At 39.0% G+C, this 20038-nt stretch overlaps 1 protein-coding gene and 1 non-coding gene across 9 annotated transcripts in view; one reads left to right on the forward strand and one right to left on the reverse strand.

Moving 5' to 3' along the window:
- Nucleotides 1-20038, reverse strand: part of LOC144020378 (dynamin-2-like) — a 24629-nt gene continuing 4591 nt past the window's right edge. Inside the window, exons 2-21 of one of the 8 annotated variants that reach the window (XM_077523775.1) lie at nucleotides 19834-19907; nucleotides 18274-18423; nucleotides 17976-18179; nucleotides 16910-17008; nucleotides 15881-16041; nucleotides 13812-13954; nucleotides 13601-13736; nucleotides 13428-13495; nucleotides 11042-11180; nucleotides 9950-10036; nucleotides 9801-9871; nucleotides 9070-9124; nucleotides 8898-8909; nucleotides 8374-8484; nucleotides 7111-7220; nucleotides 6911-7022; nucleotides 5013-5180; nucleotides 2932-3155; nucleotides 2630-2869; nucleotides 1-976 (exon numbers count right to left, since the gene is read on the reverse strand). In XM_077523775.1, the coding sequence (XP_077379901.1) occupies nucleotides 910-976; nucleotides 2630-2869; nucleotides 2932-3155; nucleotides 5013-5180; nucleotides 6911-7022; nucleotides 7111-7220; nucleotides 8374-8484; nucleotides 8898-8909; nucleotides 9070-9124; nucleotides 9801-9871; nucleotides 9950-10036; nucleotides 11042-11180; nucleotides 13428-13495; nucleotides 13601-13736; nucleotides 13812-13954; nucleotides 15881-16041; nucleotides 16910-17008; nucleotides 17976-18179; nucleotides 18274-18423; nucleotides 19834-19907 (2431 nt within the window). In that variant the 3' untranslated portion in view covers nucleotides 1-909. Of the gene's footprint in view, nucleotides 980-2629; nucleotides 2870-2931; nucleotides 3156-5012; nucleotides 5181-6910; nucleotides 7023-7110; nucleotides 7221-8373; nucleotides 8485-8897; nucleotides 8910-9069; nucleotides 9125-9800; nucleotides 9872-9949; nucleotides 10037-11041; nucleotides 11181-13013; nucleotides 13153-13427; nucleotides 13496-13600; nucleotides 13737-13811; nucleotides 13955-15880; nucleotides 16042-16909; nucleotides 17009-17975; nucleotides 18180-18273; nucleotides 18424-19833; nucleotides 19908-20038 lie in introns of all 8 variants that reach the window. The other 7 variants (XM_077523776.1, XM_077523772.1, XM_077523771.1 and 4 more) reach the window with 7 other exon arrangements.
- On the forward strand, nucleotides 6072-6144 carry trnak-cuu (transfer RNA lysine (anticodon CUU)). The gene has a single exon. It is a non-coding gene; the product is annotated as a tRNA-Lys (tRNA).

The following is a 20038-nucleotide window of genomic DNA, read 5'->3' on the forward strand; positions in this document are numbered from 1 at the left end:
TTTTTTTTAATCAAATGCCAAATGACATACAATGGGGAAGCAAAAACAATACAGAATAACCAGTAAAATTCCAGTTGCATACCTTTAGTGAGTCAACCAAGTTCTATGAATAGCCCCATGCTTCACCGTCTTTATTCTGTTCCTCCTAGCAACTCTACTTACCATAGCAACACATTTTTTTCACTTGACTCTCACGTGAATCGGGTGTAAATACAGCATACAGCACATTAGTGGCCATGCTATCTATCGCACTGCGCACAAGATTTAGCATGCAAATAGAGATGTAAAACGTCCAGAAAAGGTAAGGCTGAAAAGTAAAGCAATAGCACATTTTATTTATTTATTTATTTTTTAATTAACAGCATCATTTAATAAACATTAAAAGTAGGCACTTTTACTCATGTAATGATATTTATGGCTTTTAATGATACAAATTCAAGGCAGGATTCAAATTCACCAGCACTGGTGGGAGATGGGAGATAATAAAAACCTATAAAACTCAATCCTGAAATAGTTTATGGAGCAAGGGACAATTACTAAAATGGTTCAATGCAGGCTGACCTGAAACATAATTTTGTAGCTATGCAACACATGTAGAAAAAACAACTCATCAAAAAGTGCTACTTATATCATGAGGTGCTTAGTGTGTAAGATTTAACACAACGATAACATAGAAATCTCTTGATGTTGATTTTTTTTTACCATATCAAAATGAATTTAACAAACAATACATCTAAAATGTGATGTTCTTAAACCATAAGGCTCATAAAAATGATCCCTTTGCATAATGTCAAAAACTCATCGCGCACGTTCTTCAAGAATGGACACCGAGTCAAAATAGAGTAAGAAACTAACTGCAAATACAAAAGTGTAAATCAAATGAAATGTTTGCATATTGCGTGTGTGCTTCTAGTCAAGCAGGGAGGGTTCTGAAGGACGTATGATGGTGGGTCTGTTGGGAGCAGCCGGGGGTCTTCTGCTGCAGGAAGACAGAGTGGGATAGAATAGGACGGGGGGAAGAAACATGCGAGGAAAATGTCATCAACTAGTCATGCACCGAGATCCCCAAAGCACCACAAGCACCGCCACCATCCACTTTCCCAACACTTACACCCGGAAAAAAAAAAAAAAAGAATCCTTAGCTCCATTTTCACCACTACGTATTGTTTAGCACAATTATGAGTGGTTCCATAAACCAAACCAAACCAAACTAATCTGCAATAGTGGTAGACAAGGTTATTTTTTGTTAACGAAATGTTAACAAAATAACTGAAACTAATAAAAAAAAATGTTCATTAACAAAATAAAATAAAAATGCTTTTAAAAAACGAAAACTAACAAACTACATTTTACATTTACAAAACTAACTAAAACTAACTATAATAATTCTAGTGAAAATGTCCTTCATTTTAGTCTTTGGTAATTAATAATAATACATAAGCTGTTGGGGTTGATTTTAATTAAATGTGATCTGAAGTATATTTATTTCGATATTAACCGGAATAAGAAATGTTGGAAAGTGATGTCATCTAGAAGCAGCCAATAGAAAAGCAACTTCGGATGACCTCACTCCTAGCTCACCTCGCCTGTTTTTTTAATTTTACTTTTTAATTTAACTCAGCCGAAATGCAATGCTAGGTAAGAAATGTTACTTTTTTCATTTTGCAAGGTGTTTATTAAATATTGCACATAACTAATTAGGGCTGCACAATATATCGGAAAAATATCAATATCGCGATATTGGCTTATGCAATATGCATATCGCAAAGACAATCAGACCAATCAGATTGTTAGCTTTACTTGTTTGACATTTATTAAACATGACAAAAAAGGAGAGAAGGCACTCAGTTGAAAGCTTGCAAGGAGAGAGGAGATGAACTGATTGATAAAATCCCCTCCTCACCCTCTCTTTTTATTTGGTTTCCACGCCCCTAGTTCCATGGGTGTTCCAACCCTAATAATGCAAATGCAAAACATAGTTGGAACACAGTGTACGAAAATGTGCACTGCCATCCAATAGTTGAAGATAGAGGTAATTACAATTCATTAAGAATACATTGAGTTTGATTATTTTGCCGCAATAAAAAAAAAAATCTTTCATTAGATAATAAAAATGTCATTTCTGTAGGTACATGTTAAATATCGCAATAATATCGATAATTGCTATATTCAGCAATGTTATATATATATATTATAATATAATATAATATATTCGCATGTTTTTCCAATATCATGCAGGCCTACAATACACTTTTTTTTAAAACGAAAACTAGTCCCAAAAGTAAAACTAAACTAAAACTAAGCATTTTTTAAAATAACTAAAACTAATAAATACTAACAGAACCACCCTGAAAACTAATTAAAACTAACTAAATTAAAAAAACAAAACAAGATAAATGAAAATTGAATGAAAATTCCCAAACTAAACCCCGGTGGTAGACACACTAGATGACTAGAATGTCTGTTTGTTGATTGGTTAAATAGAAAAATAGAATATAACATTTTTTCCAAACTTACCTGATTGTCCTCTCATAATTATTAAAAGCCATTTTTTAGTTGTGTGTGTTATGATGCCACACTTATGTCGCACCCATCATTATCTAAAAATACAGCCGTTGTTGTTGCTCACCTCGGGATGCCCGGCGGCAGCGCAGGAGGCACACGTGCCGGCCTGGAGGGAATCAGTGGAATGTTTGAATCAAAACCGGACTGGGCCGGCACCGGGCCGGGTCGGGTAGGCACAGGTGGGGCGCCGAATGCCGGTGATGGGTTCAACGGTGGGGCCGGACCGGGCGCGGGCCCCCTTACTGCCGGGGGACGGTTTGGAGCGGGCGCCGTTGCTGGGGCAGGGCGGATTCCCGCTGGAGGACTGGGAGAAAACAAAAATCTCAGTATTGCGGTGAAGCTACACATTCCATTCACGCTGGTTACCCAGACTCTTTGATCCAGGTGTCGTCTACGGGTGGAGGCACCGGGGTCGAAATAGTGGTGGTACTGATGTCACCAATAATGACGAGAGATTCCTTCAGAGCATGGTACATCCTCAGCATCTCATCTCTCCTCTGAGCTTGCTCAGCAGATTCTTCCATCAGGCTGCTCTGGTCCCCAGCTGAGTACAGGTAGGCCAGCAGCTCCGAGTGGATGAAGTCTTTTGCCTGGAGGTCAAACAGCACAATAATTCATATGCAGGGGTGCACAAAAGTGGTGCGCCAATGCGCATGAGCACTGGAAATTCAATATTGTGCGTCGGTTTAAAGTCTGTCTGGGCGCTTTGGCATAGTCAAGTTAGCCACCATGATTGCTTCCGAGGGATAACTTCAAAATAAAATCTAAATAAGGCATTGTTATAAATGTACTTGTTTTGCTGTTATTTTGAAGTTAACCCTCACAGCGCGTTTCATAGAGCCTATCAACAACCGTTGTGGTAGCTAGCTTGATGAGCTAATGGTACATTCGCCGTGAGTTGGCCAATTGTTTGCAGGGGAACTTTGTGGCTTCAATGGTTTTATTTATAAAATATGGACACTGTGGACATATTTTTTAAATTTTTATAAGTGACGTCATATTATAATATGTCATTTTAATAGGGATGGGTGAATACCGATACCAGGTATCAGTATCAGGCCGATACCAGGCCATATGTCAAGGTATCGGTACACGCGGCAGGTATCAATACTGGTATTGGCCACCACTCTTGTGGCTGTTTTTCGGTTAGGAACTAAAAGCTGAACTGGTTAACCGGGGCACATGAGTCTTCAGTTGCACTCAACAATTTAATGAGCTCTGAAGTGCAGACATATTGTTCAAAACAAGACATAAACATTACACATTAAACAGATTGAGGAATTCTTAACATGGTCAAAATTACTAAATTACTTGAAGCAGTATTGTATTGAATTTAGTTCTTTGCACTTGACTGTATTCCTTAAAAAGAAGCTGTACAACCACATATTTGGATTGGGACTTTTTTCCTAACTGGATTATTTGTTTCATTTATCTTTTTTTTTTTTAATTCATTTTATTGTGTGCTCTATGCAAAATGACTTATGAGAAAATTGAAAAACTATATAATTGCCATTAATTTCATGCAATTTTAAAGAAATTTGGTATAACTGGGAATGGGATATATTGTCACGATAAGGGCAATACCGTGATATTGTGATATTAAAACTGCCACAATATCGTCGTCGTCATGTTCACAATATTTAAAAGGAACACATTTGTTAAAACAGTCAAGATTGATTTCCATTTGTGCAGTTCTAGCACCCTCTAGTGGCTAGTTTATTAGTGCAATTTAATTTTCATTAGGGATGTTTTGGCCTTCTATGTTTAAAATGTATGCTAATTGTCAGATGAAGGGGAACCGAATCTGCTTGTGAAGCGATGAATGTGTGCTTGCAAATAAGTGCCTCAATATTGTTATTTGAGATTGTAGGTGGTTTATATGCATTGTTGTTATGTAGAAAAACACAATCTTGTGCTTTTTTTTAGTATGAGCTCTTTTTTACAATCTTGTGATATTTTTTAAATATCGCCAACGCCCCCACATTATCGTGATAATTATCGTATCGTGAACTTCATATCGTGATAATATCATATCGTATCGTATGTTTGCATATCGTTACATCCCTAGGATATAAAGGTCATTTATTTATTTTTATTTGATTTATTTTTTTATTTTTTTTGGGGGGGTGAGGCGTAGGTCTCATAATTAGGTATCATAATTACCAATGGTATCAGCACTTGGTATCGGTGAGTACTGAAGATTTGACTAAAAAAAAAAAAAAAAAAAAGTGGCATGGAACATCCCTACATTATAATATAACTCTCAACATTTTTTCAGAAAAGGTTTAAACAAAATATACCTCAGTTTATTAAAACAATTTACCGTTTTATAAAAAGACACTAATTATGTCTATTAAAAGACAGAATTTGTATTGCTGCCCCGAAGTGTCGATGTTTGCAGAGCGAAATGCTCCACAGGCGCCAATAAAAAATAAAGGAAAACCTACACTGTTAATCATGAGGTGCATAATGGTCTTGGGCATGAGGTCTCTGATGGACTTGTTGACAATGCTGATATACGAGTCCACCAGGTTGCGGATGGTCTCCACCTGCCGCTCCAACTGCGGGTCCATAGACACGGTGTCGCCCGGAATCATCGCATCTTCATTTTCCGGCTGGAGGGAAAGAGAAAGACAGGCCAGCTGAAGAGAGACAGTGCACTCTAATTTCATAGATGATTTCGTAGATGGAGTTTTTGGAAGAAATAGCTCCATCCTTGATGATATGACTGGCAGAATGACAATTTAGTGGCAGAAAGTCAGTTTAAACTTAAAAGATACACCTGCTCGGACCATGTCTAAATGGTGCTGCAGGTAGTCAAACAAACTTTTGGTGGGGAGTGCACACTCGCGGAGGCAAGCAGGTTCCTTCAAGCAATATAGCCAGAAGTGGATGAGTGTGTCGTTAGCCAGCTAATCAGCATCAAATAAAACATTGAGAAGTACGTTCAATGAAACCCAACTCAGCAGTGTTACAACACCTCTGATATTAGCCGGCCTCTCCTTCACTCCGTCAAACACGGCATTAAACAATGGGAGTTTGCTCCGAAGAGACATATAACTAGCTAGGTAGCTAGTTAGCTATAGAAATCAGCTGCTCCCTGCCAAAAAGGGTGTATTATGTGTACTAGAAGGCACAATAACCGCCTTTGACCACAACACGAAGCACAATCCTGCCATTTAAGATTAAAAAGGAAAACTTGTAGAAGTGATGCCATCTGGTGGAGGCCAATAAAAAAGCACCACCGGATGACGTCACTCATAGGTGGCGAGTTGTCAAATGGGTTATATTTGAGAATGTACTTGATATACAATTAAATAGAGTAACAAGATGGTCACAGAATTAAACTTTTTAAATCAAGGTACTACTGTAATCAAAGTAAGGCCACCCCTTACTACACCCCTTACATTGGGCGGTTCCTTTGTGGAATGTTTTACTCTCAAATGTTTCACGGTTCTAGGCTCCATACCAGATTTAAAAACACAGTACCAACCAAAGAGCAAAAGGCCCGGTTAGCTCAGTTGGTAGAGCATGAGACTCTTAATCTCAGGGTCGTGGGTTTGAGCCCCACATTGGGCGGTTCCTTTGTGGAGTGTTTTACTCTCAAATGTTTCACGGTTCTAGACTCAGTACCAGATTTAAAGGTTAGGGGGAAAGTAGAAGTCAACATTTCTTGACAATAATATCTTATATGTGACCTCACTAGTCGAAACTTTACATTCTGATTAATATTACATTTTTGGAATATAATTTATGCAGAAAATCCAGCCACTTTAATCCATCTCAGGGGGCGGCCATTTTGCCACTTGCCGTCGAATGAAGATGACATCACAGTTGCTTAGGGCTCAGACAACGACCAATCACAGCTCACCTGTTTTCTGAAGCTGAGCTGTGATTGGTTGTTGCCTGAGACAGGCGCAACTGTGATGTCATCTTCAGTCGACAGCAAGTAGCAAAATGGCCGCCCTGTCAGATGGATAAAAACGGCTGGATTTTGTTGCTTAACTAATATTCCACGAACACAATATCAACCAGAAGACCATATTTAGACTAGTGGGACTGCATAGAACATATTATTGTCAAAAAAAAGTTTTGGGTTGACCTCCTCTTTAAAAACGGATGAATTTGACCTACAACACAACAGCAGGGTTAATACTCGGACTAAGATGGGTGAGTAGTTGTGGGCCTCTTTGTTCTATGTGTAAAAAAAATAAAGAACTATTGACTAGTGATCATGAAAAGTTGAGTGTCAACCCAAGTCTATTCTGTCATCAAAATCTGGTCCAACAAGTCAAAAGTGCCTAAAACTGTAATGTCAAACATCAGCTGTTTAAAATGTTAATACCTGATCTTTCTCAGGGTAAACACCAGCTCGGAGGAACGAGGCTTTCCAGCTGTCAACGTCGTCTTGAGTGTCACACGCCAGCTCGATCTGCCGCAGGTCTTTGTACACGTTTCTGCGTGACACAAGCACACACCAATGACAGGATGGGTACAGCTGTTCAAAAGGTCCAAAGGTGCAGTCGATGGCAACATTGCACTCACCTCTGCTCAGTGTTGAATATGGCAAAGACATGTTTGCTGGACATGAATCCCTTCTCCACATCTCTCAGCTTCAGGTTGTCAAGAGGCAACATGTACTTCTTCTCCTTCTCCTGATTAATTACACAACATTCAATCAACCACTTTAACTGTGTGAAATCACGGGTGGGAATTTACGGTAATAAATAAGTGCACGCACAACACATTTCAAAGTTCAGCCATGACTAACTGTACGTTGTGATCTATTTTGTGTTTTCTAAGGACAAATTCTTGGAAAAAAAACACGTTTATTATTGATAAAAACTTTTTTTTTTTTTCCATTAGAGGACAATAGTAATGAGAAAGCTTGAAAACATTTGAAACCAGTTTCACGACCAAATTTTAACAGTAACAAGAAGTATGGTGACATCCCTAATGCATAAGTAACAGGCAGTGTGTCATAATGAGCGTTGTTTTGTGTATTTTTCCACATGCGTGGAGCTAAATAAAGTGGCCATCAGATATCAGATATCAACCGATTAAACCATTGACTCTCAAAGAAAGTATTTTACACCCTCTCGACTCTGTAGGATTTGTCTATGAAATTGTTGGAAGTGCACATCTGCAGAGTAGCTAATACTCCTTGCGCACTCTAACAATGACAGTGCCACTGACACCGACTGTAGTGAATGTGCAATTACAATTTATTCTAAAAAAAACTTCCCTGGCTTCACTCCCCATTTGGCAAGCACTGGCTTAAACAAATGTACATAGGGTGCATATAATGAGTGTATATTTGCAGTACTGTACTGTACTAACGTTTACCAGTGTCTGACAAGTGCACAATTTGCCCCAGTCACATTTGAGCATTAACATCACTTCAAGACGTGCATAAGTTAGGCTGTTACTACGGTCCTGTTGCATTTATACCGCCATCTGTTGGTCAGATGCGTGCACTACATTTTCTGTGCTGTAAATTTGTTAACTTATGTCAGAGATGGCAAACTGCGGTCCTCGAGGGCCGGAGTCCTACAGGTTTTAGAGGTTTCCCTACTCAAACTGCAGCTGACTCCAATTAACAGGCTCGTTATCAGACTTACGCAGAGCTTGCTGATGAGCTGATCATGAATCAGCTGTGTTGAAGAAGGGAAATATGACCTGCAGGACTCCGGCCCTCGAGGACCGGCTCTCGCCATCCCTGTCTTACGTCTTATCGTTCGGGCAAAAAATAATAATAAAAATGTCATACAATTACAGATTGTGGGTAAGAAAGCTAGCCTTCCTTACCTCCTCATCTTTGTACCAAGAAAGGGACTCAGCAGTGAGAACAAACCAGTAGTCCTTGGAGCCTCCCTTCATGATGCTAATGTTGATTGTCAACCAGCCTCGACGAATAACCTGCACACGACACATGAACGCATCATGAGTCACAAGCGAGTCACATTTCCAAAATCTCTGCCAGATTTAGGCACGTGGAGATACAAGGTACCAGGCAAGTGAGGAAAAATGGATGCCATTTGTCGTACACAATTGTGTGTAAAAGTGTTACACAACTGGAGTCACTGTTGTAACCCCTGAATGTTTATATTTGTGTATTTGAGTTAGTGGGATAAAGTTGGAAAAAAACAACAACATTCCACCTGAGTGGACCTCAGAGTATTACTTAGCCACCTAACAGATGACGGCCCATTTCTCAAGAATGATGCCCCACTGTCCCAAAGTTGCACAAAATGCTCAAAATGGATGCTTGAAACCGACACCAACCCAGGAGAAAGTGAACAACAGATGGTAGAGGATGGTAAGATACTTACAAGAATCTCTCCCTGGACCATGAAATGAAGGAACAATAAACGGGAGAATAAAAAAAGTACACAAGGGCAGAGAGGTGTTACTGGGTTTCAACAAAAGACAGCTATGTCATGACATGCAACCACTCACTGACCAAGACATGAAACAATCATACAGGCAAGGTGAAGCAAATACCTGGTTAGGCATGACTCTCTTTTTGGTCGCATTTGCAGCCGTCCTCTGCTGGGCACTGCAAGATCAAAGAGTTTTGCTTTACTAAACAATAGATGACAGTACAATTAAATGTTCATTCACAGCCACAAAATCACTGTCTTCATGCTATGTATCCTTTATTAACACTATCATGCATATGTACAGTGGGTGTAAAACAGAGATTATATTTACTATTACATATTAAGCCATTTACCCCCAAAAACGTATACATATGTTCTATTTTAAATATTACCATGCTCCCAAAGATGTATTTATACGTTTTGGCTTTGATGCAGCCTCTGAACTGAAGAGAATGCTTGAAGTAATGGTAGTTATTACAAAATCGGCCAGCAGATGGCAGCAGAGTTTCAGAGATCAAAAAGCTCCTTTTCCCACTATTTTAAACAAATTTGTGAATAATGATGAAACTTAGCCATATTCTAATGCTAATTGATGCAAAATGGAAACAGATAGAAATGTGATTTCTTTTTCCTGATGAAAGAAGAGGCTCTAATCTTTCTTTTGTTAGATTCCATGTTTTTATAGCAATAGGACACAATATTCTATGGGCCTTGGAAAATCAGTCAAAATCCAGTAAAACAGCGAAAATGTCCTGGGAGTGAATGAGTTAATTCGAGGCAATCTTAAAAAAAAAAAAAATGTATACAAAATTAAAAAAAAAAACTATACTTGAACCAGACATGAACTCTCACTTGGCAAACCCAATGAAGTCCTCATGATTAGTGTTGATGTAGGATAATTCGATGTCAATTAACAGGAGCACCTGATGGACCGAACATGACAAATATTTGAGGAACAACTTCTCATTACACAAAGCTGTAACACGCACACGCACACTGACCTGGTCTTTCGTCTTGCTATCCCTCTCTCTGATGTAAGTGGTGACGATTCGCTCAGTTTCTTCTCTAAGCCGAGGATATGATCCAAGCTGCAGACGGCAAAAAGAAGAAGAAGAAGAAAAAAACACTGCTGCGGGTACCGCAATGATACAAAATACACAACAATGTAGAAACACTGATACAGGCTAACCCGGACATTCAGTGTGCAGCGTTTCCCCCAGTGCTTTATAAGCCTGGCAGCCTGCCAAGATAAAAAACAGAAAATAAAATTACCTCTACCGATCGGTGATTACGTTGATAAATATTTTTTCCAGGCCGGATTTTGTTTATTAATAGCATGATCAGCAGGCTTAGCAAGTTTTCTGGAGGAAACCCTGGTGTGCATTCTTAACAAATGTATGAATATATATAGTAAGACATTCAAAGTGACTACAGTGGTACCTCAAAGTTCAACTACTTCCTTTTAGTCAATTGTCAATACACTTGACATTAAGATCAAATAAATAGGGAATTGTTTTCATTCCCCCAAAATTAACCTGGAATGGTTTGTGTTTGACCTTCGAGGTTCCACAGTCGTAGCGTAGCATAACATCGATGCTATGTGAAAAATACTTTTTGTCATTTTAAAAATTGAAAAAAAAAATGGACATGATATTCACATAGCAGTGATGATAACCTCAAACAGCGCCAGAACATTAAAAAGATACTTGAAAAGATGAGTGCAAAGAGTTGTAGTAAAGATGAAGAAATGAGGAATGGAATATACTTTTAGATTAAAAAAAACAAACTCCTGACAGGACAGGTTCCCTTTCCTAAGTCGTGATGTTTCTTTGTGTGTCATGGGAAATTGGTTTAATCAGTGAGAGAAGGGTGGTTAAATCACTGCTCTTAGTGCTGATGGGGTGAAGAGGGCTGCTCAAGGTCCAGGATCAGAGCGAGGGGATCTTAAATTTAAAGAGGGAATCACAGGATGAGATGGGTGCTGAGTGAAGCCTGTAATCATTCACAGTGATAGACAGCAACACGTTAGTTATTTTCTCCCGTGCATTGTTCTATCTCGGATTGCCTTCCATCACACCGCCTCTCCCGTTTACCTTTTCAGTGCACTTCCTGATCAGGGTGACAAGCTCGGTGACGACGAGGTCAACGCATTTCAGACAGGGGTCTTTCAGCTTAATGATCTGCTTTTTCACTATAGCTTCAAACGCCAAGTCAGGTGTGAACAGGCCTGTCCTGTGGTGATGCATCATGGGAGTTGGACAATTAATGGCAGATGAGGTAGTGTAGCATGGCGTAGAAAAGTGGTAAAGAAGAGTGGTAGAGAAAGGAAAGCTGGAGTAATTTGTGATGTCATTGAGGAAGACATGACAAAAAGGGGAAAAAAAGGGAACATTTGAGTTAGTTCTGCTTTATGTTTGGGTTAATTAAACAAGCTGCAGGTTTGCATTTGAAAAAAATAAACTTACTGAGTTCCTTTCTTGGTACTCATTTATGTTCTTAATTCATCAAGCTCGCCCACTTAGTTGCCACTGGATCTTAATTCTTCATCTGACTAAGACGTTTTCTACAAATGTTTGTTTTTAACAATTACTTTTTGCCTGTAACATGTACACATGTAACTGTGCATAGTTTATAGCCGGAAACGCTGAAAAGCACGACCTGCCACAAAACCACAAACACGACTGACACTGAGAAAGAAAGAATAAACAAAGACAAGTAAGTGATAGATGCTTATATTCACCAGCAAGACAGAGTTCATGTAAGGCCACAAAGTTCTTGAATTGAAAAGAAAAACAAACAAACCTGCAGCTTGTTTTGTTACGAACCATCACAAGGACACCTGTTTCTGACCACAAAGCTTCTCGGAGACACCACTGCAGTGAACCGCAGTGCAACTCGGACAACAACGTGCAATAGCCATCAAATGTAACGTTTTAAGGGAGACATATTATGATTTCCCCCCATAATTTATAAAATGGTAGGGACAGACCAATTATTGGCTGGACCTATTATTAGCCGTGTCGTTTATCGGTGCCGATATTCAGCATTTTGAGAAATAAGCTTCTGCCTTTAAAAAAAAAAAAATAAATGACGGCCGACAACAGTAGAGAACTATTTATTTAAAATTTCTGTTATCTTCCTAATAGATGCTGTTGACTTTGTGCACCTTTTGTTTTTGTTTGTAATAATAATAATAATAATAATAATAATAATAATAAGTGGAGGTTTAACAGTAATTTTGAAATTTTGGCAGATTTACTGTAGGAAACTATAGGCAGATATTTACTTGCGTAAAGTAGTACTCAACCCACTAGAACTCTTGCTCCATCACCACACTAATAATTAAAAACGAAGGTCAAAGGGTTAGCGACCGCGTCAGATTCAGTAGTTTTTTAAGACATGCTAATGAACCTGTAACCTCCCTGAACATTTTGTTAGAATTTTAACGCAAATCTATTTATTGTTTAAGATTTCAAATAAAAAATGTTTTATAAATATGCGAAGTAACACATTTAAAGAATGTCTGCATTCATAAAAAACATTTCAATTTTGATGCTAATATTTTCCCTTTACTGAAATTAATATTGGCTCCAAATATTGATTATTGAACAACCTGACTATTAATATTGGCATCGGTATGAAAAAATATATTGTTCTCTACAAATGGCGGACTAATTAACTCCCTCTGCTGTGAAACTAATGGAAAGTATGCCTTTTGTTAACATGATGACCAGGTTGAAAGCGGAAAGTAGTAAAAGCGGAGCCAAGAGTGTGGAAAAATTCAGAACGTCTCACTGAAACACGCGCTTTCAAACATAGGCAGATAACAAAAAAATTTACTTGGTAGTTTAATTTCATACTTGAAGGGTCGGTATGCTCTCTCGAGACCCAATTATTTGTCAGCAATTAAAAATCCACATACCATAATATGTCCCCCCTAATGCTAGTGCAAAAAATGTGTAGCTGCATAAAAATATTGTCAAATCTGAAAAAAAGGTGCTCTTTGGCAGCACTGCAGTTGACCAGTCTTGGTGTACGAGCATGGCAGAGACCATGCAGCGATACCTTATTAGTGCACTGCCTGACTGTGTTGATGAGCTCCTGGATGACCATGTCGATGCATTTCAGACACGGTTCTTTCAGCTTAATGATCTGCTTTTTCACTATGGCTTCAAAGGCCATGTCTGGGGTGAACAGGCCTGTCCTGAAGGACATACACATGGGACAGACATGGAGCAGGAAGACAGGAGGTGCTCGTGGGAGTAGGGGTGTGAGGGGGAGGGCACTTCACCAGAAAATAAGACTAATATAATAATATTGAGACAGATCAAACTAAAACCACAAAACACAATGAGTAGGAATATGAAGAATTGGATGGATGGATGTTATCAGACTGACAAGGGAACGAGCTCAGACACAAGCTAACAGAAGGAGGCAAAGTGTTCATGTGCGGTATGTTTACAGGCTGTTCCAACTTGCCTGACTCCATGGATGTTTTTGATAGCGTAACTGATTTCTTTCCTCAGCTCCTTCTCATCAAACTCCATCTAAGACATAGATGCAAAGGCTTAAATAATTTACAGTTGTTGCCATATGCCTGCTAACAATGATCAGCCATTCTCAGATATTAAGTTACTATCTTAATGGATCACCTTCACCAGCTCAAATGGAAAACGCTCATGAAAAATGCGGTTGATCTTTGCTCCTCCAGATAAGTTGGACGTGTCCACCTGATCCCCCGAGCCTTCGATGCACTTCTCAAAGTCCACGCCAAATTGTTGCACCATCCTGCATGTGAAGCAGTGCAGTAGTTCTCGGATATATTGGTGTGAGTCATGTGCGTATGTGTGTGTGTGTACTGACTGAAGCAAAGCCTTGGTTTTGCGTGCGGGATCATCAGGACGAAAGTTCTTGAATTCTTCCACCTCTTTCTCCAGGGAAAGTAGCTGGCTTTGCAGCTTACTGCGTAACCCTGGCAGAGTGTCACGGATGTGGTTGGTGAGTTGCTGGAGGAAAAACAACAACTTGAGATTGAACATCAATACTGTATTAACAATATTATAATAGGTGGAAAAATATTAAAAATACATGAACATTTCTTTGTTTCGTATATAGTTGAATGTAAATTCAATAAATATTTTTTTTTTTTCAGCCACACTTGACAATCCTGTACTCACCTTCTCAGCTTTCTTGAAAATGCCTTCCATCTGCATCAATTTTGCTCTTACTTTGGGATCATTATTTGTATTTCTCAAATGCACTTGATGGAAAAATTATACTGACGTGACGTGGATATGTACGTATACTGCTATCTGGTGGCAGAATGTCGTCACTTCGCTGTGACATAATCGCCACGCACTGGGATATGTACGTTGTGGTTAAAGCATGTTTTACACTTAATCATTTTAAGACAGGCCATTTTAGATCTCGCCACATTAGGCCGGCCAGATATGGCCCAAAGGCCTTGAGTTTGACAAATATGTGGTAAGAGAATATCACTATACAAATAAAACTTACTTACTTACACAGTTGCGGACCTGTTCCAAAAATAGCTGACCAGTGAGTGATGAGACATTGCGATTTTGTGACCATTTGTAAACAATGGATGAGATTTATAGAAATGCATATAGGGTATTCATAAGTTTCCTAATTATTGTGAGAAATCATTAAAGGGATACTTTACTTATTTAGCCATTTTTGGCAGTCAAACATGAATATTTTGCCTATAATAAATTTGATATTTTCATTATTTGCCATGTACAATTAGTACCTTTAAAAACACATTTTGCAACATGCTGTTGACTGAAAATGACATCACAAGGCCTTGGGTAACCAATCACAGCTCATCTTGTGAATGTCACATGACCAAACCTAGAAACCAGGTGAGCTGTGATTGGTTACCTGAGCCCTTGTGATGTCATTTTCAGTCGACATCAAGTTGTAAAATTTGTTTTTAAAGGTACTAATTGTATGTGAAAAATAATGAAAGTATCAAATTAATAATAGACAAAATATTTACTTGTTATTGCTATAATGGGCTAAATAAGTGAAGTATCCCTTTAACATGGCCAGTATCAGTACAGAAATGATTGCCATTATTTGTTCATAACATTTAATAATAATTTTATGATTAAATGCAATCTGAGCAAATTTGTTATTTCAGAAGCGTGTATCAAACTGGTAGCCCTTTTTAAATCAATTTAGGTTTGCTAAAGGGCCAAATGTTTTGAGACAAGAAATAATTTGCTACTATTCACAATGTAAATTTGTGAAATAAGAATTGCTATACATATATAAAAACATATTTGTTATTTGGTCATATTTTTATTGTTTCATAAAACCTTTGCTTTAGATCCCTGGGATGAACCTGAAGAAAGTTGGGGTACGTTTCGCAAAGCAGGTTTAGTAAGAAATCTGTTAACCCTGAAATGTGAGAAACTATCTCCGCTCCATAAAATTAGATTTCCTCATTCATTCAGTCAGCTGGAAAGTTTTGGCGTAAAATAGTTATCTATTCTTTAAAACAAACAAAAAACAGTCAATAGACCGATATTAAACACCACCCTCCATATTAAACACCATGGTGACTCGTCAAATTGGGGCTCCATTGATATAGCCTTTTTATAGTGGTGGTGCACGTGCATATCTCCAGGTGAAACGACTCTGGGTTGATCAAAGTAACGCAAATCAGCTGTCCCGGAACCGAGAACTCAGAGTTTCCTTTCCCAGAGTAGAGTTTGTTGACCCTGCTTTGAGAAATGGACCATTGGTCCTCAAATTAAGTAATTCATTCGTCAAAATTGCTCCTCAAAGAAAAAAGTAATTTTGTTAAAGTTGGGTGAAAATTTGAATCTAAAAGTAGATTTATATTTCAAATGTCACACGACGGTAAGTCAAAGGATGTGTAAGCCCTGGCTAGGTGTATGTCTGACCTGATTCAGTGTCTTCTGCAGGTGTGGAGTTCCCATGCGCTCTGCGAAATGTCTGTATGCAGGATGCGACAGGAAGAACTTGCGCTCAGCAGCCAAAGCAGCACGAATGTCTTTCTTTCCATCAATGTCCTTCTGACTGCGGTTCACCACCCCAATGTAACCTGCAGAAAATAAAGACAACATTGCACTGTTGTGATATCAAACGACAGTTTTTTAACTTGATGGGAGTGACAGTGAATGAGGCTCTAAAGCAGAGGTTTCTTAACCTTATTGGAGGCATGAAACTACAAAGTTTTACATGTGCATAAACTCATAATTGCAAAAATGAGAATTTAAAATGTAAATTCAAACAGATATGTATTTTATTAGTGCACTAAAGGCACCCCACACGTTGCTCACAAAATCATTTGTTCAAATAATACAAATAAGAAAAATTAATTTTACACAAAAACAAAATCACAACTCAATATTATTATTATTTATTTAATAATTATTATAATTATATTATTATTATTATTATTATTATTATTATTATTATTATTATTATAATTACTGTTAATCAATGTGCCTTCTGCTGTTGCCTTACATATAGCAGACAAGACTGTTTTCCTCACATGGTTTCTCTGTACCTTGTGAAGCCTATTTACATAGTTCTCAGGTTGTGCGCGTTTGATGTTTCACTTACACAGCACTTTCAGTTGCATTTTATCGCTAAGCTAAGAAATGCAAGGCTTCATCACCTTGACTTTGAAATCTTTTTTGCAAAAAAAGTCTTCCTTATCTTCATTTTGATGTCTACCATCAGCAAAATATCACAAAGTCATTGTGTTGCAAAACGTTGTGTCCACGGGTGTCTTGACCTCCATCAAACCCCCTGAGATTAACGCACCAAATCTCTAGTTTCACTACGAGGCATCAAACTGGCATACAACTGACATCTTTTAGGTTCCCTCTGCTTAAAAAAATGAGTGTGCCATAGTGGTAGTCATAGTGTGTATTTGTTGAATGTGTGAGTGTTTGTGGTCTCACCCCTGCGGAGAGGAAGCAGTTTGTTTTCCAGAATGTCTTGAGCATCCGTCCCTTCATCCATCAAGTCCAGCTTTGTAATCACTCCAATAGTCCGCAGACCTGGACAGATGTGTCATGACCAAAAATGGCACCCAAATATTTTTTTTCCCATAAATTCAATGAGATTTTAACATAGACACTATTCATCTGTGTAGGAAATTGAAGCAATCACATCTGTCAGTCCACGCGAGCAATGTGAATGGATCAGGCCGAGAGCTGCACTGAGCTACATGATAATACCAACATACACAATTCAAATAACACGTATTACATTCATCGCTTGCTAAGCATCGCAAATCTGTTACATGCTAATCATAGCTTTTTAGCATTACAATCAGTGTGGCTGATGATAGGTTGGACAAGGCTTTATTCTGTAAACATATGACCATAAAGCCTTTTTTTCATCAGGAAAGCCTGAATAGCCAATAACACTCTGTCAGCCATTACAGTCACCCCCTTTCAGGCTTTGTCGATGACGCGATGATTGTCAGAAATCCAATTCATGCAATTCATGAAAGATGCTGAAGTCAGTCATATCACATTTCAAGTTCTGCTCCCCCCCAATAAAAAAAACTGCACCTTTCAGATCACCAAATCCTAAACAGCCATGGGGTCAGAAAACCAGTCACTGACTGGTTTTCTGGGTCTCTCTCGAGACTCCCAAAATCATCCACCCACCATCATCCAAACCTCCCACTGAATTAGGCAAATGACTAATTATGAATAACGAGTATGAGGGCGGACTCGGACGGTTTCATTGGTCCAATGTATGACATGTTTGGTAATTTCATCGGTCAGATATTACGAGAGTAACAGTAAATCTATTGTAGGCATGAAGCTCGTTGGAAAAATCCACAAATTAACCTCATTACAGCAGTTTATAGTGCAGAAATCACGGCAATAAAAAATGTCTTTTCAAGACGAAAGAAAAGTGAAAATGTGGTAAACGTAAAGAGAAGTATTTTCACACTGTAGAGAAAGGGTTTTAAAGTGCCTGAAAAATTCAAACGAATGAATGCTGTCCTACCCTGAGGATCGACCTCCTTGGCAATCTTGAGGGCATCCGAGTTGGCCAGGTCAGTATTTGCCGGAGTGACGGCCAGAATGAGGCAGCTCTCCTTGGTGATGAACTGCAGCAGCATGTCTCTGATCTGGTGTTCGATGTCTGCAGGCTGGTCTCCGACAGCCACTTTTGTCATTCCCGGCAGGTCGATCAGGGTCAGGTTTAACACTAATGGGGCATTATTCACAGAGCAGAAAAGAAACTTCAAGCAAGATGGCAGGGAAACTTGTGTATATTTGATCTAATAGTGTGGTTTGCTCACCATTAGGAGAGTAGACTCGAAGGTTGATTGGGATTGGTGAAATGCCCTTATTGGATCCAGTGAGCCGGTCAGTTTCTGCTTCAATCTCCTGACGGACTTCATCAAAGTCCACAAATTTACGGCCCTTACAGTGCAGGAACTCTGCATACTCTGTATAGAAAAAATATGAAAGTGTAATCATGCAGAGAAAAGAAGAGACCAACTGGAAGCACTACCCCTGGAGGTAACTAACAATAACTGACTAAATAGCTATGACAACCCTATTAACTCTTGGGGCCCTATTTTTGTGCATAACACAAGTCTAATGCACAAGTCTAAGTGTGCTTGACTAGCACAGATAGAAGAGGAGGTTTTGCTCCATTGTGCATCGTTGTGGGATGGAACACAGCTGACTCCCAGCCAATCGAAGCGGCTCCCCTCATTGCCATTAAAATCAGAGCAGCCAAAGCACACAGAAAATGACTCGCTGGAGTCCGTGCATGATGTCGTCCTAGCACAAAGGGAGTTTGCAAACTTGGACACTGGACCGCAGCGATGAACCCTCCTAGGTTAGCTTAGCGCAAGCTAGCTGCTATGACAGAAGGCAAGTAATCACCAAAATAAAAAACTCAAGTAAAGCAGGAATAACAAATATGTGTAGAAGTGTTTTATTGTTATCTATACTCTGAGTCGGTCTCAAGTGCTGTTTGGCACACAGAGTCGGACGTGACCATCCCATAATTCCAAAATGTTACACCACAACTACCATCTTGCCACACTTTCAGGTGGTTAATCCCACATCATGTTATTCAGTCATAGTAGCTATCCGACAAGTGCCAAAAGAAAAGTCCATTCCTGAAAACGGAGCCTCTCAAATTCAGTAGGAAATCTATTATGTTTACTTTAATTGCAGTTACATTGGCTGGCGACCAGTTCGATGTGTACCCCGTTTCTCGCCCAAAGTTAGCTGGGAAAGGCATGAGCACACCCGCAACTCCAGTGAGGATACTGTAAGTAGTACAGTCAATGGATGGATAGACAGTGACAGTTCGATTTAATTGATCATTTTTGGAATAATATCCAAACTTCCATCCATCCATTCATTTTCTTGACCGCTTATTCCTCACAAGGGTCACGGGGGGTGCTGGAGCCTATCTCCGCTGGCTTTGGGCAGTAGGCGGGGTACACCCTGGACTGGTTGCCAGCCAATCGCAGTATATCCAAACTTTTTAATATTCATGCTAAAAAAAAAAGTTTGCTTTGTTCAGAAAATGTTTTTCCTGGTCCGTCCATGACTTAAAATGTGCTTTGCGTTTTGGCATCTCGTGCATTTCAGTTTGAACAGGCCAGGACTAGTCAGTTCAACCCCTGGTGTGGACAATAGCGTCATCTAGTGTTTGCAAATTCTAATGTAGCGGTTTCAGTCCAAGAGAAGGAACATACAGTATACCTATTTTTACTCCGGAGGAGAAAAGTGGAGGTTTGTTTTGAGTGAGGCACAAAACAATAGAAATGCTTGATTAGGATGGAGGCTAGTGTGTTGTTGTTTTTTTGTTTTTCTATGCTACATATTCCACTTGCCTGCTTTGTTGTTGACGAGTTGCAGGATGAGAGGGCGGCGGGTGACGATACCAGACCCTCTGGGCAAGAAGTCTCTGCAGGGAAGACACGAGTGATGTTTAAAAAACACAATAATGACAAATCAGTCACAAAAGTATTTGATCTTGAGAAGGTTAGATAAATATAAACAGAATGCATCAAAAATATAGATAGAAAGACACACAAA

Source organism: Festucalex cinctus, chromosome 6, assembly GCF_051991245.1.
Source record: "Festucalex cinctus isolate MCC-2025b chromosome 6, RoL_Fcin_1.0, whole genome shotgun sequence".
NCBI classification, from domain to species: Eukaryota; Metazoa; Chordata; class Actinopteri; order Syngnathiformes; family Syngnathidae; genus Festucalex; species Festucalex cinctus.